We start from the raw sequence: 16,582 nt of genomic DNA on the forward strand, positions 1-16,582 counted from the left end.
TAGCAGAATGAAAAATTACAGGATGTTAATGAGTGGTATTAATTGTTAGGGAAATACCCACACCTCCTGGGATGAAGGATCTACCTAAGAATAGAAGCTAAAGTAGTTTTGGGGTTTTGTTTTTAAAATTTTGTGTGTGTTTGCCTTGGCATAGCACAAAAGTCTGCTATAGCAAGTTATACTTTATAGATATTTGCACAGTTTTAGATATGCCATCTAGAGTGTTTTGTTAAAAGCTGGTTGTCATTCACAATAAAGAATGCCTTCCTACTTGGAAGGAAACCTCAAGACTTTTGTAGCAGAAATGAATTTGCCACAGATGCTGAAATCATGAAAAAAGATGTACCTATCTGCTCTTGGAAATGACTTTACCCTGGTATATTAAAGTGGTTTTTTTCTTTGTCCAAAATAGGTTGAGAAGTGATATTGGGTTTCTTTCACAAATTCAGTTGTCATTAATTTATGATGCTTTTTGGTTGAATATTTATTTCAGCTGAGTTCATATCCTGAAGTATTGTGGCCCCTGTGGTACTAGCTTGGTATTTGGAGAATATTTTTGCTTAGAGGGTTTTTGTTGTTATGGTAGAGGTATTTAAAGTTAAGTCATGGTTTTACATTCCAAACTGTGTACATTCATCCTTTCAAATCAATTTTGAAGCTGTGTTCAGGTGTACCATTACCACGTTTGACATATAAAATATATATGGTATATAGTTTAAACATTCCACTTAGTAAATTTGCAATCATTTTAGTGTATAAGTTGATGAAAACCATTAAGCTTAATCAGATGCCAGCCTTTGGGGCAAGCAAGGTAATTTGTAATTTTGATAACTGTTTCATTATCATTGGTTTCCTTTGTAATCATGGATGTGACACAAAAAAGGTTCAGAATCCATGGTCTCTAATGTATACAGCTGTTAAACCTAGGCATTTGGGGTCTAGTAAGGGAGACACAACATCTATATTTAGATCAGGGAAATCAGAAATCCAGAGAGGGCACTGAATTCTCCCCTCTTGTTTGTGAACATGAGAGTACCTCTGGAGGCAGGCTTGTATTGACTCATTAAGTCTTCTGTATAGATGAACCAGGTAGTAAAATGAGAAGCAGTCTCACTAGGGGGTGCCAACTAAAGTCAGGTACACTGCATTTGAGGCTCATCTTTGATACGTCCTGTCTCAGTGACCCTGTTAGCTTCAGTGCCTCCCCAGATCCTCAGAAGAGCAGAAGCGATTAAAAGTGCTGAGCTGCTTTCATGGGGAACTGTTCAGTGGCAGCTCCCTAAGCCAGGAATTTTTTTTATTATTATTATTTATTTAAAGGCTGAAAGGCATCAAGTTAGAATGGCTAGAGTACTTACTGCCACCAGGTTTGGATGTTGGCTCAGACATTGAATAACCACAGCATATCATGGCCCCACAACTCACTTACCTTTCTTTGCCTCAATTTCCTCGTCAGTTTAATAGTATTAAGAGCATCTCCTTTAATGGGCTGTTGTGAGGATCAGATGAGATAGGATACACAATAAAGCATTTTAGGAACCATAAAATGACACACAAATACAGATGTGTGTGCGAGACTGTGACTTGAAGGTTCCTAAACTACATTAATATGTATTATGAGATATCTTTGTGATTCTTACTGTATCTGTATTGTAGGGTATAAAATCTCCCCATTGATTGCGCTTGATTGAGGCATAAGTGGCTATTATGCCTTTGGAACAAAAGTTTTGTATTGACATCTTAGACCTTTTGGCTCCCGCTCAGTGAAGAGCAATGTGCTATCATGATTTCTAGATACATCTCTCTCTTCTCTGTGTATCAAAGCACGCTTTTTAACAACCTCGAGACATGGTCAGTTGTTGCTTTAAGTTGGAGTCGTGGGGTCTTCGGCCCTCCTTATGGGGAAGCTTTCACTTCTTTGTGCATTGTCATTGTTCCTGGTTCTGCCCTTTGGGATCAGACTGAGCTAGGTTAGCATCCTCCAACTCAGTGACCACCAGGATGGGAGAACTCTCTGAATTTCTAGTGATCCTGCCCCTTGGCAAGGCTAAAACCCTGCATTATTTTTAAAGCCTTGAAACAAGGGCAAACACTTTCTTAAATTTCAGGATTTCTATGTGTTTTTCCCAACAGCAAAAAAAAAAAAAATGTACAGACTGTTAGAGAAGGAAAATAAGACCTTTCCTCCAGTTCCTGAGCTTGTGGTCAGACAACAGGGAAAGCTGAGCAGCTGCTGCACTAAACTGCAGCCCTTCACCTTTAATTAGTCTTTAATTATTGGTCTGTGCCAGGGTTTCTTAGTAAAAGCTAATAAGATTGAGGAAGAATACATGCTTAGATAAGAATTTTATTACAGCAAATTTGTGTGTGTGTGTGTGAGCTTTGAAGAATTAAGCTTTTGTGGGTCAGGGAAAGGTGTTGTGGTATATTTAATTTGCCCCCAAAACAAGTAAATTTACAGAATGTATTTTGGTCAACCTTTCACAGTAACAAGTAACAAGAGAAAGGATAAGTGGTAGAATCTTCATTTTAAGTCATTGGGTTCTTCTTTAATTGGGGGAGGGGGAGAGATGTTATATTAAAAGAGTGGGTTTCAGGATGATGCCAAGCTGGAAGAGTAGCCAGAGTATAGACTTCAAAAGATTTGAGCCAGTCTCACCTCAGACACTTGGGGAAGTCACTTTACTTGGGGGACTTTAGTGAGGAGGGGCCCCTTCCAGTTCTGAAGCTCTGGGAGGTTAGCTGGGCTGAGTAGAAGTCACAATTCCTGGCCCCTGCTCTGTAGGCCAGAGTGAGCATCTTGCTTAACTTGTGTTTGCTCTTTCTCAGGTCCCGTGGTAGTGCTGGAGGCCATGGTTCCCGGAGTCAGAAGGAGCTGCCAACAGAGCCCCCTTACACGGCCTATGTAGGAAATCTGCCTTTCAATACTGTTCAGGGAGACATAGATGCGATCTTTAAGGATCTCAGCGTACGGAGCGTACGGCTAGTCAGAGATAAAGAAACGGATAAATTTAAAGGTGAGTACAAGGAACACCAATACAGTCTGTTGGTGATGTCTTTGTGAAGTGATTCAGAAAATTTATTTAGGGTCAGCCAGATTTCTCTAAGCCTGACAGTATGTTTTGTTCCTTTGTGGCTGTGGCTATATGCTTGAATACTGCATGGTTTCATTTGAGGACTTAGAATAAATGCAGCTATTTTAAGTATTTGTAAAAGCAATTTTCATTAATAGTCATGGTGTTTGCCCCAAGTTTGAGCTGTGTGGCAATTTTAAGAGTGGAACTTTGCAGAAAAATGATGCAGGTAAAACTCTGCCACCAAGAGCCTCCAATTGTGTTTGTCTTAAGCCCAGCCTAACTTCAAGGTCTGAGTCTGAGCTCCTTCCAGCCACTGCTCCCAGCCCTAGAGGTTGGGGTCTCTGGGATGAAGAAACAGGTACACTAACGATAGGGTTGGTTTAAGGAATGCCAGAATGAGAAGAGGTCAGGTGAGTGCTACCCAGTACATAACCTTTCATTCCCCAAGTTGAAGGAGAACCTACCAGGTTATTCCAGAATGCACAGCCATGAAAACAGGACATTGGAAAGTGATGGGCATGGCATTTCCCTTTTTGGCAGGTTATCCTGCGAGAATGTTATCCAAACCCAAATCAGTATCTGCTCAGCAATCTTTATAGCAGGCAGCCCTGCAAACATGGGGAGCAACTTGTCTGAATTCTAGTACATAGATGTCATGGAATTGGGTAATAGATAAATCAGTGTGAGAAACAGAAGGAAATCCAGAAAGATGCTTAGGAAATGGACAGATAACCAGAAGATCTTGATGAACACTCAGAGGGAGGGGGGATGTCTAAAAAATTAAGGCATTTTATGCATTGACATTCTTCTATTTAATTACAAAGCACCTTCTCACATACAACCCTCCATCTACTCTCTCGAGGCCCTGGATGTTCCCTGCTCTCCCTCCTTACCCTCTCTTCAATTTCTTTGGTTCCTTTAAGACTCTACTCAGATGCCACCGTCCCCAGGAGGCCTTTCCTGGGCCTCTGATCCTCACTCGCTAGTGTCTTTACCGGGAGATGATCTTCCACCTGCTCTTGCCTGGCTAGTTATGTGTGTTCTCCTGTTAGTGTGTGACTTCTTGGAGAGCTGGGACCCTCAAGAAAAGCTTCTTGACTTGTATCAGTGCTTGTAATAAGTATATGTATGGTGCATCATTATCCTGTATCATTATATGTATATTGATATTTATAATCATTTTAAAGTTATGTTCAGAATAGTCTGCATGGTTTACACATACATATCTACAGAGATAAAAAGCATCACGTTAGTAACACGGGGCCCCAAAGGTCAGCCCTTCCCCAGAGCAGTAATCCTCTTTATTATACCATGCCCCACCCTGTGAGGGGACCCTGGTACCTAATGAGGCAGACTCTCCTGACTGTCAGGGAGCTGACCCTATTGAGCTAAAACCTGACTCTGGGACTTCTCCATTGATAGCCAGCTTTCTGGGGCAGGTGTCTAGGTGACTTTTGGAAGCATTGTTTAATGTCCTTTCAGCCTTGTCCAGGGGCTTGTTCCCTGAGGCTGACACACAGGCCCAGGTTTGCCTCTTGTTCTTTTTCTTTTTTTAAAGGGACACATTTTCTTCTGTCCTGAAGCTGGCCTTATCTCACCTCCTTTTCATTCCTTCTCCTTCCTCACATAGTCATTTTTCACCACCTTTTAACACCACCAGAATGTCCTCCCCCAGCTGCTGCGTCAATATTCCTAAAGCACTGTATCCCTCCTTTGCTCAAGAAGCTTAAATGACTCCCTGTTGTCTGTAGAATAAAATATTCCTTTGGTATTTAAAACCTTTCATAATCTGACTTCTGTCTGCATTTGCAGATTTATTTCACATACTCAACATTCCAACCCAACAGAGCATAATTGCTTTTGCTTCTGTGCCATTGGCTGCCCCTGTGCCCTCCCCATGCTTCGAGGGTCTCTAGCCTTTTATAACAGAGAACTCCCTGCAGGGCTGGACTGGTGGGCCCCTACCTCCCTGCAGTTAGCTTGTACTTCACGGCACAGTTCCCTTGTTTACTTCATCTGTGCACATGCTTCTCCACCACCATCCCCTCCCCCTACCCCCCAGCTTCCAGTAGAATGGAAGCTATTTGAGGGCAGGGCTGTTTCCTTTTCTAAGTTGGCAACTTCAGGCCTGGTCTGGTCTAGTACCAGTCCACACTAGGCACAAGACACATGCTTATTGAATTGGGCCTCACTTGGGTGTTGCTGCCCCACCTGTATTCCTCTTCCAGTGCCTGATGAAATGGGGGACAAGGCAGCAGAGTTTGGCCCAGACCTGAGCAGGAACCACCAGCAAGTGGTTATCCGGCCTTGGCCAGAAGACACTACCAAGGGGGAGAACTGGCCCTCATCGTCAGTTTTTCCTTATGTCAGTCTCTTATATACATCTCTTCATCTTCTGCCTGTAGCTCCTTATTTTTCCCTCAGTAACCAAGCAGAACAAGTCTTCTCTCTTGTACCCCACAGCCACTCAAAGAGAACTATTTGTACCTTCCTCTGCACCTTGTATAATGTGATCTCTTCACCTAGTCTGGTTGCTCTCCAGTTTATGAACGTTCTTCCTCAAAAGTAGCCAAGGAGTGATCACCAGTGGCAGATTTTTGTTGATTTATTTTTTATTGGGTCACAGACTCGTGAGCGTCCGCTAAGCCGTGGAGCCGCTGCCATCTGTGGAGGGTAGAAAAGCATTATCATCATCATCATAGCACCTGCCACTGACTCCTTTGAGCCTCCCAGCATCCCTGGGAACAGGCACTAACCAGCTTAGGGTTTGGTTGGTTTGTTTCTTTAATCACTTTACAATAAAAAAAAAATCTGAGGCTTAGCTTGAGTGCGTTCCAGGGGCCCCACCACCAGCATGTCAGAGGTAGGATTTGAACCCAGTATCATAGCTCTTAAGCCATAATTCAGCCATTTTTCCTACTCTTGGACATATAGGTTGTTTCTGGGAAAATTCTAGAAGTCATCAAACTGGGGAAAAAATAATCCATTAGAATGTGAGCCAAGTCCATGGAGGACGGGTCTGGTTAAGGGGGCAGGAGTGTTCTGGGCTCTGCTTGCCCAGACTCTGGAGACTTTTGGAGCCCACCTCTGCAGGTTTGCTGAGTCGGATTCTTCCCCTAGGGCCTCTCCTGAGTTACTGCTCATCAAGGTGGGGGGTCCACACTGATAAACTCCTAGCTCAGTCGTCAGGGGCTGTATTAGTTTCTGTCCTGTTTTGCCACCTAAGACTTCAGTTGTTACTGGTAAACACATTCTCAACCTAAAATAAGCCACTCTTTCTGGTCTTCTGATGGGAATATTATATTCCAAATAATTAAGTCTAGACATAATAGTGCCTAGAGCTGTCAGTGTGTAAAAATGTAATACTTTTTTTGCATGTATTTAATCTTTTTTAAAAATTTAAACCTCTAAAAATTTATTTTTAAACATCCATTGAAAAGAATTTTGAGTTTTGAAGTCTCTCCCTCTTGCCTCTCTCTCAGCCATCGAGAAGGTAAGCAGAGTGATAGCAGTGTCATACAAAACATTTCCGTATTAGCTGTGTGAAAGTGTAGTTCAGTGATTTGAAGTGGCCATTACGGGTGGAGGGAAACATTCTGCTTGAATTGGGCTGGGTTTTAAGCCCTCCTACATTGAAAAGAGGAAAGCTTTCCTCCCCTACTGTTAACCTACGAATACTAGTATGAACTGGGAATTTCTCTTACAGGATTTTGCTATGTAGAATTTGATGAGGTGGATTCCCTTAAGGAAGCTTTGACCTATGATGGGGCGGTAAGTATATTTTCAGATTAATTTCTGCCTACTTAGTTTTCTAGTACTTTTTCTTCTTGTGGTTACTTACACTATTTTTCCTCATAACCAGCTGTTGGGTGATCGATCACTTCGAGTGGACATTGCCGAAGGTAGAAAACAAGATAAAGGTGGCTTTGGATTCAGGAAAGGTGGACCAGATGACAGAGGTGATTCTTTAAAAACTAACTGTAGAAGCTTAACTCACACTGCACTGAGTCAGAATATTTAGAGCCTGCTATTGAGGCATTTTGATGCCTGTGAATGAGCTCTCATAATATACAGTAGGGATTGAAATCTTTTTGCTCAGTCAGTAAATGTTAAGTGACCACTATGTGCCAGACATTGTAGGGCAGCTAGATGGCATAGAGAACAGAGTGACGGCCTGGAGTCAGGAAGACCTGAAGGCCTCAAATATTAGCTGTGTGACCCTGGGCAAGTCACTTCTCCCTGCTTGCCTCAGTTGCCTCATCTGTCAAACAAGCTGGAAAAGGAAATGGCAAACCACTCCAATATCTTTGCCAAGAAAACTCCAGCAAGAGTCATGAAGAGTCGAATATTCCTGAAAACAACTAAACCAGCAACACATGTGCCAGGCATTATGCTAAGCACTGGGGATACAAATACAAAAAAAAGGGACAGCTCCTTCCCTCAAAAAGTGGACAGTCTTTGGAGGAAGACAGTACTGGGGAGAGAAGTCCCCAAGTAGTACAGCAGGTGAGAAATGAGGAGATAACAACTGGGCTCTTTCTTTAAATAGAGGTTTGGTGTTCATGGCCCTATCCTCCAATCAGAGGGGTAGGGGGTGGGGGTGAGCCTAATGGGATTTTGCAGGATGGTGAGTTTATTCTGAAGCACAAGGAGAAGTCAGCTCAGCCCCCAGGTAGTACAGCAGGTGAGAGATGCCAAAGATCTTGTCCCTTTCCTAACCTGTTTGTAGGGGTGAAGGCGGTCCTGCAGAACCTTTCTGCAAGCTGGTTCACCCTGGCAGTCCTGCCAGCCAAGAAGGGCTTTAAGTTTGGGCACAGCGTTACTGACTTTGGAGTCTGAGGACCAGGCTAACCAAGCCCAGGGCAGCTCCTTCATCCCTTCCTGTTTCTATAAAGGACATGTCATTTTTTGGTTTCTCTGCATCACTTTTGTTTCCAGATGTGGGTCACAGCTTATGGCAGAAAATAAAAGGCAGAATAAGTCAGTTCAGCAAAACTAATGACCACATCACCTGAGTCTGATGATGTGGATGCAGGGCTCTCCAGCCCATCACCCCTAAGTCTGCAAAGAAGGGAAGGAAGAGTATTGACTCATTTCCTGGAAGTGGAAAGTGAATGGCCATGCTTAGTCCTTGGAATTATCAGCCAATGCTCAGTTTTAGTGTTTTTGTTTATTGGTTGGTTCCTCCCTGTTTTTAACATTTTACTGCTCTTAAATGAATTCCTGCCCTCATTTAGGGCAAACAATACATAGTTAGCTCTTCTTGTCAATTTTCTCTTTATTTCTCCTCAGGAATGGGTGGCTCTCGAGAATCTAGAGGCGGATGGGACTCTCGGGATGACTTTAATTCTGGTATTAGATTTAAATTCTTGCACTTAACTTGTTGCTTTTATATCCATGGACTTCTATGTGTTTCTTGTCAATCAGTGGTTGTCCTGTCATTGGTTCCTTGAGTTGAGGGTGGGGAAAATGATGTCCCACGCTGCCACCACTGTGCAAATAGAACGCGGCCCGAGAGGCCTTTCTCAGTGCTCATCTGGAGCAATCACCTGACTCTGGCTCTGTTCTAATTCTCAGGAGGCATTTAGCCAAATGTTTTTAAATAAATCCGGCCATCTCCACTTTGTAAAGGACTGAATAATTTCAGGGATTAAAACCAACCCCAACCCTTGCCCCTTCCCCCCATAAGCCCAACCAATCAGAAATGAGCTTATTCATAACAATGTGGTGTAGTGTAATAAACCTGTACTTTTATGAATAAGCTAGTCTGAAACAGGCGACAAGGCTTTTCTCCAAAAGGAGCTGCTCAGGGACTATTCAGACTGGCCACGTCTTCAGTGGCGGCTGCAGCAAAAACACCTTTGTCCTGTTAGCCTGAGTTTTCATAGCTGATGGCTTTGAAAGGTTGCTTTGCTGCCTCATAAAATTTCAGTGTTTCCATTCGTCGAATATACATGTAGCCTAAAATCTTCAAGGGAAGATTAATAAAAAATGATGGAGCTCAAAGCGACTTCTCAGAATTTAAGTTGAAAACTACTTGGGATGCCACCCAAGCAGCCCCCAACATTGAGGGGGCCCTTGCCTCCAGGCAGCCCTACCTCTATTGTACGGGAAGTCTTTCCTGCACCCGTTGCCCCTTATTCTGTGCTGGGGACCAAGCAGCTCAATTGGCAGCCCTCCTCCCATCCATGTAAGAGTCCTCTATCATACTCCTCCTTTTCCAGGACTGACAGCCATAGGTCATAGAGCATTCTCCAGTTGTCACCGTTCTGGAAATGTTCCATCTTGTGGGTGTCTTTCCTAAAATGTTGTGTGCCCTACATTTAGTATGCCCAGCGCAAAGGTAGCAGGCCCATCACCTCCCTGTCCCTGGACATAGTGCCTCCCTGTGTGCAGCATAGGGCGATTTTTACCCTTCTGGCTGCGCATGTGGTCATACTGTTGTCCCTGAATGAGTATCCCTTCAGACCTTCCAGATTTTCTAACCATTGACTTCCATCTCCTCCTCCCCCAACACGTGAAGCTTTTTTGTTTTAATCTAAGACTTAATTTCATTTAGTCCTATTAAATTCCTTTTTAGATTCCACCTCTAATACCTTGGTCCATGTTCTGTCATTTCTTATATTGGCTAGGTGGCCTTTTAGCTTTGTTTCTTCTGAACATTTACTAAGTGTACTGGCTGTATCTTTATTCTTGTCATCAATAAAAATGTTAGATGGCATCAGGCATTCTGCTGTACAGATTCCTCAGGCACTCTACTGTAGACCTTCCACGTTCCACAACCACATGGCTGTGCTGGAGCTGTCTAGGTCATACCATTCTTGCTCCCCAGAGGAAAACATGAATTTGGGAAATGTTTTGCAGAAAACTGAGATCTACTGTAGTCCCTTGATTTTGTAGTAGAGTAGCTGTCCATCAGGGCAGCTGGGTTGGGCTGTAGATAGAGTGCCAGGCCTGGAGTCAGGAAGACCTGAGTTCAGATTCAACCCTGGGCAAGTCACTTAACCCTGTTTACCTCAGTTTCTTCATCTGTAAAATAAGCTGGAGAAGGAAATGGCGAACCCCTCCAAGTATCTTTGCCAAGAAAACCCCAAAAGGGGTCATGAAGAGTCAGACTTGACTGAAACAACTGAAGAACAAACTGTCCAAAAAAATAACGTGAACTGTTCTTGATTAAGCTGTGCATGTTTTTCATAATTGCTGCTTCGTTTTCTAGACAGGTGTTGACTTAGAGTCCCTTTAAAAATAATACATTATAAAATTATACCAGAAAGTGAAGGAAAGCTCTCTGGCCTGTAGTTTTCAAAATCTTTCTTTGTGAAGGAGGATTTGCCTCTCTTGGTCACTTGCTTCTGGGTAGCACACCTAGCTAGCTGGCTTTGTGGAGCTGTCCATCAGCACTGGATCTGTTCATAGTCCAAAAGATCTTTGGTGGACGGAATCATCTTCTCACTCTAGGGGACACTGTCCTAACTGGCAGGAGTGGCTCCTCTGTGTTTAACTCCTGAAGTAGATACATAACATTTGATCCTTCTGCATTTTGGTGTTGGTTTTGTGACTGGAAGGTTCCAGGAGCATTTTGGATCTCATAGCATATCTTTCACATAGAAAGCACTTAATGTCTGACCTATAGAAAGAATCTGACTTCACTCAAACCTCAGCTCCTCAGAACTGTTCAGAAAATAATGGTCTTTTCTGAAATGAAGTAAAAAGACTGTGGTGCAGCATCTCGAAATTAATTCTGTGATTTTTGTGGGGAAAACATAAGGCTGCCATACTTGATGTATAGAGCAGCCGTTTAAAAAAAAAATGAGAAACCTGAAAACACAGTGCTTTGTGGCAGCAGTTTTCATGTTTCTGATCAAAGGAAAGGGGTTTACCTGATCCATAAGCTTATGCAATAAGTGCTCTTCAGTTGGAGAATGGTTTCCAAGGCTTTGCTGTGTATAGAGGGAATGTCATTTGAGGGTTTGTGGCAAAGCTTTAATTTTGCTGTTAACTTTTTTCCTGTCAGTTTTCTAGATTCCCTTTCCTTTGATGTTTATCCAACTTGAAACAACAGAAGCCCTGCTTGGGACCTCTCCTAGCCCCACTCTCACTACCATGAGTTCAGGGAGGGCAGGCAGGGTCTCCTTAGGGGCACACAGATGTGTAGTCACTAACTGGAAGAAGCTTCAAATTGGTTATTTCACTACAGCAGCTTAAGTAGAGAAACCCAAAGTTCTAGCTTCTGGAGATATTATTTAGATGCCATTCTGTAGAGATCTAATACTAAGGCTGTATTTGTGGCTCCTTTTCTTTGGGCTCTAGGGTGGGTACTCTGGCCTAGTGGATAGAAAGCCAACCTCTCACACGTCCTTGCTGACTTTGGGATCCTGGGCAAGTGGCTTTACCTCTCCTGGGCTCTGGGCCCTTGGGCTGCTAATTAAAACGAAATTGGGAATGTTTAGCACTAAGTGAAAATACAATACAACGTGGATACTGTTCATTTGTGGTTTTCTAAGTCAACACACAGCCCGTAGGGATCCATTTGTATTTGAGTTTAACCTTATTGCTCTGGGCGGCTCTTTAAGATAACAGGTCACCAGGAGTTTGCTGACCTGCAGAAGTGGAGGTAGTTTAACTGTCTTCTCTGGGATTTCTCTAGGCCATTTACAGGTCCGGTCCCTACCAGCCCCATTTCAAATCCCTGGATGCACTTTAGTGACACACAAGCTTAAGTATCGATGCATTTAGGATGTGCTGGACCTGAGCAGCTGTTTGATGTTTCACTTCTCCCTTCTCCAGGCTTCAAGGATGACTTCTTGGGAGGCAGGGGTGGAGGCAGTCGCCCAGGTGACCGGCGAACAGGTGGTCCCCCAATGGGGAGTCGCTTTAGAGATGGACCACCCCTTCGGGGCTCTTCGATGGATTTCAGAGAACCAACAGAAGGTATAATGCTGGTGTGCAGATGGTAGCCACTGCTATGTGCAAGCAATAAGTCTTCTTAAGACCCATAACTCTTGAAAGAATTGTCACTCCCTAGTCAGATTTGAGTTTCCCTTTAACGGGAGAAGCACCTGACCATTGGTGCTCTCACGGAGCCATCTTGGGATCTGTAGTTTTCACTGTAAGTGAAGTGACCTGGCACCAGGCTGCCATTGTGGTCATCATTTCCTGGCCAGAGAATCATGCTTCATCGATGCCGTTGTATTTATTTTTCCAGAGGAAAGAGCACAGAGGCCCCGACTGCAGCTTAAACCCCGAACGGTCGCTACCCCCCTCAATCAAGTGGCCAATCCCAACTCGGCCATCTTCGGCGGAGCCAGGCCCCGAGAGGAAGTGGTTCACAGAGAGCAAGAATGAGCGTGAGGCTGGGAGGGAATGGGGGGAGAATTATTGAGCAAGACGGCAGCAGAGTTCATTGCTCTGGACGTCAACCCTGCAGTCACCATTCCTGCCACCTGACATTTGTCCTCCTCCTTTCTTGAAACTGAAAACACAGAGCTTGTGAATGCATGTCAGCTGTTAACAAGTGGTTTTAGTACGTTCTTGGCTTTGCTGTATCTAGTGCCTGTTTTGTGCTGTTTTTTTCCCCACCGCCTCAGCCCCTCCCCTCGCCTCACCCCCCCACCTCCTCTCCTCTCCCTGTTTTCCTCTCGTTTTCGCAGCACGTGGTTTCTTGCAGATGAACGAAAGCCACCATCATCAGCAAGGGTGGGAGTTCCCCAGGATGAGGTGCTGCTCCATTTCCCTCCTTAGCTTTCTCTGTTTTACTTTAGAAACACTGGTTAGACTTTGTTAAAACTCCAATATTGTTTCCTTTGGATTTTCCTCACTTCTCTTCTGGTCTGCATGTTTGGTTCTGGGTTGCTGTGGCTCCAAAGAAGCAAATAGGAAAAAACTCCCCAACAGGTTGGACCATCTGTTGACCTACATGTAGAATTGGATGCCTTCTCTAAGGCTAGGGATCAAACACTGGCACGGTCCTTCCAACCAGCTCACTGATAGTTTTCTTTACCTCTCACTCCCCAATTCCTTCCCCTGAACAGATGTAATACAAGCAGAATAGGATCAAATTTAAAAGTATCTAGCTATCAAATATGGAGAGTGGGTATTGCCCTAGAGAATTAATTGGCCTCACTCCCACAGGTCTGTCAATTGTAGCTCTGCCCAAACCCAGATTCTTACTAGGAACTCCTTTTATTAGGCAGATTAGAGGGTTGTGTTTGTTGAACTATTGCAAACTGCAGTCTGGTTTTATCACAACTGGGATGAGGTGCTTTGGGGGCTTGCACAGCAGTGTAGATCTGTGCCTATTTGAACATTTAAAAAATGCTCACTGAGTCTTTGCTTTTTAAAAGCTTACACTTTTTTTTAGTTTTACATGTTTGGTAAGTAACTTTTAAATGCAGGTTTGTACAGATAAAGTTGACTTTGTTGTGTTGGAAGGAGTGTAAAACTTACTACCGTTGGCCACATATATTGCATCTAGCCCCAGTATTTTTTGTCCCTAACTGTAAATAGTCAATAGTGAGATGCTGTACTCCCCATCATCATTTAAAAAATGGGTCAGGAGAGCTGGCCCTAGGATCTGACGATGTTGTGTCTCATTGAGACTCGTCAAGAACCTTGAAACGTCTCATGGGTAGCACTAAGGTTGAAGACCTGTGCCTCTTAGAACCTGAAGGCTCGTCAGGGGAGAGGTTACTTTAAAAATATTTGAGAGAATAAAAGGCAAAGCTTTCAGGTTGGCCATACCGGTAGCTATAAAGGAGCCAGCAGTCAGGGTTTCTTGGAAACCGTGGCCACTTGGCTCAGTCCATTTGCTGTTGACTCCTGATTTCCTGGCTCTACTTACTGTTAGCTTTGTTTCCGAGTTACAGCAATTTACAGGCCCCTTTCCTCCTTTTTCCCGCTTCCTGCCTCCTTCCCTCTCTCCTTCCCTCCACCTGTCATACTCTCTGCTCCTAAGATAAGAAACCATTTGTGTAACACCAACACGTAATCTAAGAGACATGCATTATGTGGTTGTAATCAAAGGATGCTTTCAGATGACCTACTTACATCTTCAATGTGGAAAAGATTTAAAAACAGCAACAAAAATCCCAACTCCTGGTTAATCCAGTTGCATTTTAAATGTGAGAATGGAATTCCAAACACTTCAGCCATTCTGCTTCATGACAGAAAGTAAATTTATGGATATGGTATTTTGTGAATGATCTTTTAAATAAAAGAAAACCTTAAGTAATATTTTAATGCGGTCTTTATTTATAAGTCTCCCTCAGTTTTTCAGTTGCAAACCATGGATTGTTGCTAAAACTTCTGTTAGCTAGTTTTTATTTGAAAGAGAAGGTCCAGTTTAAATGACTTATAACCTTTGTTGTGATTTTGACTTTGATGTTGAAAAATGGCAGAAAACTTCATGAGAAATGAATTAAGGAGCTATAAATTAAATCAGAGCAAACATCTCATTTTGGCTCTTTGTCCACCCTCTCTCCCTTTTTTCTGAAGTTGGAAAAGAAGTTGTTTCTACCAGACAGAAAACTAACCTTCAGGTGTAATCTGGCGATAACTCTGGACTGGAACAGGGTGGGCAAGGGGTAGCAATAATTTTTTTAAATCTGAGAATTTTTCATGCTAGGAAGAAATTTCATACCTGACTTACCTCGGGATTCAAGGTAGAACTTAACGGTGTGATTGGTCTGTGGTTTCCTGCAACTTTTGATGCAGACTGATGGGCCTCCTGGAAGGTTCCTTCAATATAATTTTTTAACCTAGCAGAGACTGAAGAGCACAAAGCCTTGTTCAAATGTCAGATAAAGGAAACCTTGAGAAATCACCTTCTAGCTGGGGGACCTAGTACAAAGTGGGTGGAATTGTGTAGTGCCCCGAGAAGGTACCACTCCTCCACAGATGCTTAGAAGAACAGTAAAAGTTAGTAGGCCTGAGGCTCAGAGCAGGAAGGGACCTGGGACATCACCTGGTTCTTCTAAGGCAAGGCAAGGCACAAGTTCTTTATTTGGTTCACTTCCTGGAGGGATTTGTCTGACCGCCTCTCATATTCCCCATCACCCTTTTTACCATTGCCCATTCTTTGATTTACTTTCCTGGGAAGGGTAAAGGCTTTCTGTCTCCTTTGAATAACTGAGAGCAGTTGGTAGTGAAAAGTGTTTTTGTTTTTTTAAATGAGGTATTAAGACCCTTTCAACTTAATTGGTCATTCTTAAAGCAAAAATTCCAATTTCCTTTAGTTATGTTTTTATAACCAACTTCAAGGCTCATAATGAATGTACCTGATCTAGACAGAGCTTCTCTCCGTGATGTAGGTTCTGTTTTCTAACAATATCCTAGACTGAGCTGGAAAGCAGTCTTGGGGGTCTTCTGATCTTAGCTCCCCGTTGTTTGACAGGGATGGAAAATGAGGCTCAGAGAGAAGCTGGGAACTGCCCACAGTCACAACAAACAGTGCATGCCATTTGAAGCAGCTTTTTGGCTGCTCGATAAGAAATTGCCCCCAGACTCAATGAGAAGGTTGGAGTCACAACGTTGTTCTCTAGTGTAGTACCGGAAAACAAGCAGCCTTGATCAAAAAAATGAAAACCAGCTGTTAAGCACCAGGGTCTGATAACCTAAAACCACTTCCTATGGTTACTGTAGTAAATGGGAGAAAGTTTTAGAAAAAGCTAAGGAATTGTAATGAATGAAGAATTATATGTCAGCTGTAGAACTTCAGAGCTGAAGAAGAACACTGGGTCACTTAGGCTAAGACCCTCATGTAGCCCAAAGTCTTCAGGATTCCTTAATGGCTGAAAATGAGTCTGAAGTTCTTCCCCTAGACAGAAGAAAATGGCTTCCCTCGGACTTTTGTTTCCTAGTGCCTGGGTATGGGGAATGCATATACAAAATTTTAACAATGTGTTCCTGCTAGTAATTCTGGCTCAGGAAACCTCTTGCTTATAAACTAAAGGATATTCATTTCTACTCAGATCTTTGCATTGGGAAGTGACAAAGATACTCATAGCACAGAAACCAAAATCTTGGGGTGAAGTTGCGAGTTCTTAGAATGTTTCATGCCCCACCCCACCCCCCAACATTTATAACAGCAGTGGACCAAATTTGAAATAGTTGCAACTTCATTCTGATCTGCCACTCTGGAGCTAAATGTGAAACACCACCGGTTAATGGTGTGTTGATGGAAGTTCTTTGAATAAATCTTAAAAGCTCAACACTGGCCCTGTCTGCCAGACTGAAATCCACTTACCCTAGTAGTACCCTTTGGGTGCATTTGCCTTTTGGGTGTATTATCCTGGAGCAATGACAGACTTGAATTCTAGCTCCTAGCAGGAAGTTCTTAGAACTCTTTCCTGACCCGTGCTAAAGAGTCCACCTAAAAGTGAGCGTTGTCTTCCAAAAGCAGTTTGTCCCTGTGGAAAGTCTGAGCTGTGGGGAGCACAGATGGGAGGAGGGGGAAGGAGCAAGTGTTTGATGCATATGCATGGCAGGGAAACCACAAGAAGAGGAAT

The 16,582-nt window shown here is 43.3% G+C and overlaps 1 protein-coding gene across 2 annotated transcripts in view; it reads left to right on the top strand.

Annotated features, from left to right (window-relative positions):
• EIF4H (eukaryotic translation initiation factor 4H) overlaps positions 1 to 14,309 on the top strand; it is a 31,565-nt gene extending 17,256 nt beyond the window's left edge. Inside the window, exons 2-7 of one of the 2 annotated variants that reach the window (XM_036766300.1) lie at positions 2,830 to 3,017; positions 6,784 to 6,848; positions 6,940 to 7,036; positions 8,370 to 8,429; positions 11,865 to 12,008; positions 12,283 to 14,309. In XM_036766300.1, coding sequence (XP_036622195.1) covers positions 2,830 to 3,017; positions 6,784 to 6,848; positions 6,940 to 7,036; positions 8,370 to 8,429; positions 11,865 to 12,008; positions 12,283 to 12,422 — 694 coding nt within the window. In that variant the 3' untranslated portion in view covers positions 12,423 to 14,309. The remainder of the gene's footprint in view (positions 1 to 2,829; positions 3,018 to 6,783; positions 6,849 to 6,939; positions 7,037 to 8,369; positions 8,430 to 11,864; positions 12,009 to 12,282) is intronic. The other variant, XM_036766301.1, reaches the window with a different exon arrangement.
• Positions 14,310 to 16,582: the final 2,273 nt, after the last annotated feature.

Source organism: Trichosurus vulpecula, chromosome 7, assembly GCF_011100635.1.
Source record: "Trichosurus vulpecula isolate mTriVul1 chromosome 7, mTriVul1.pri, whole genome shotgun sequence".
Classification (NCBI taxonomy): Eukaryota; Metazoa; Chordata; class Mammalia; order Diprotodontia; family Phalangeridae; genus Trichosurus; species Trichosurus vulpecula.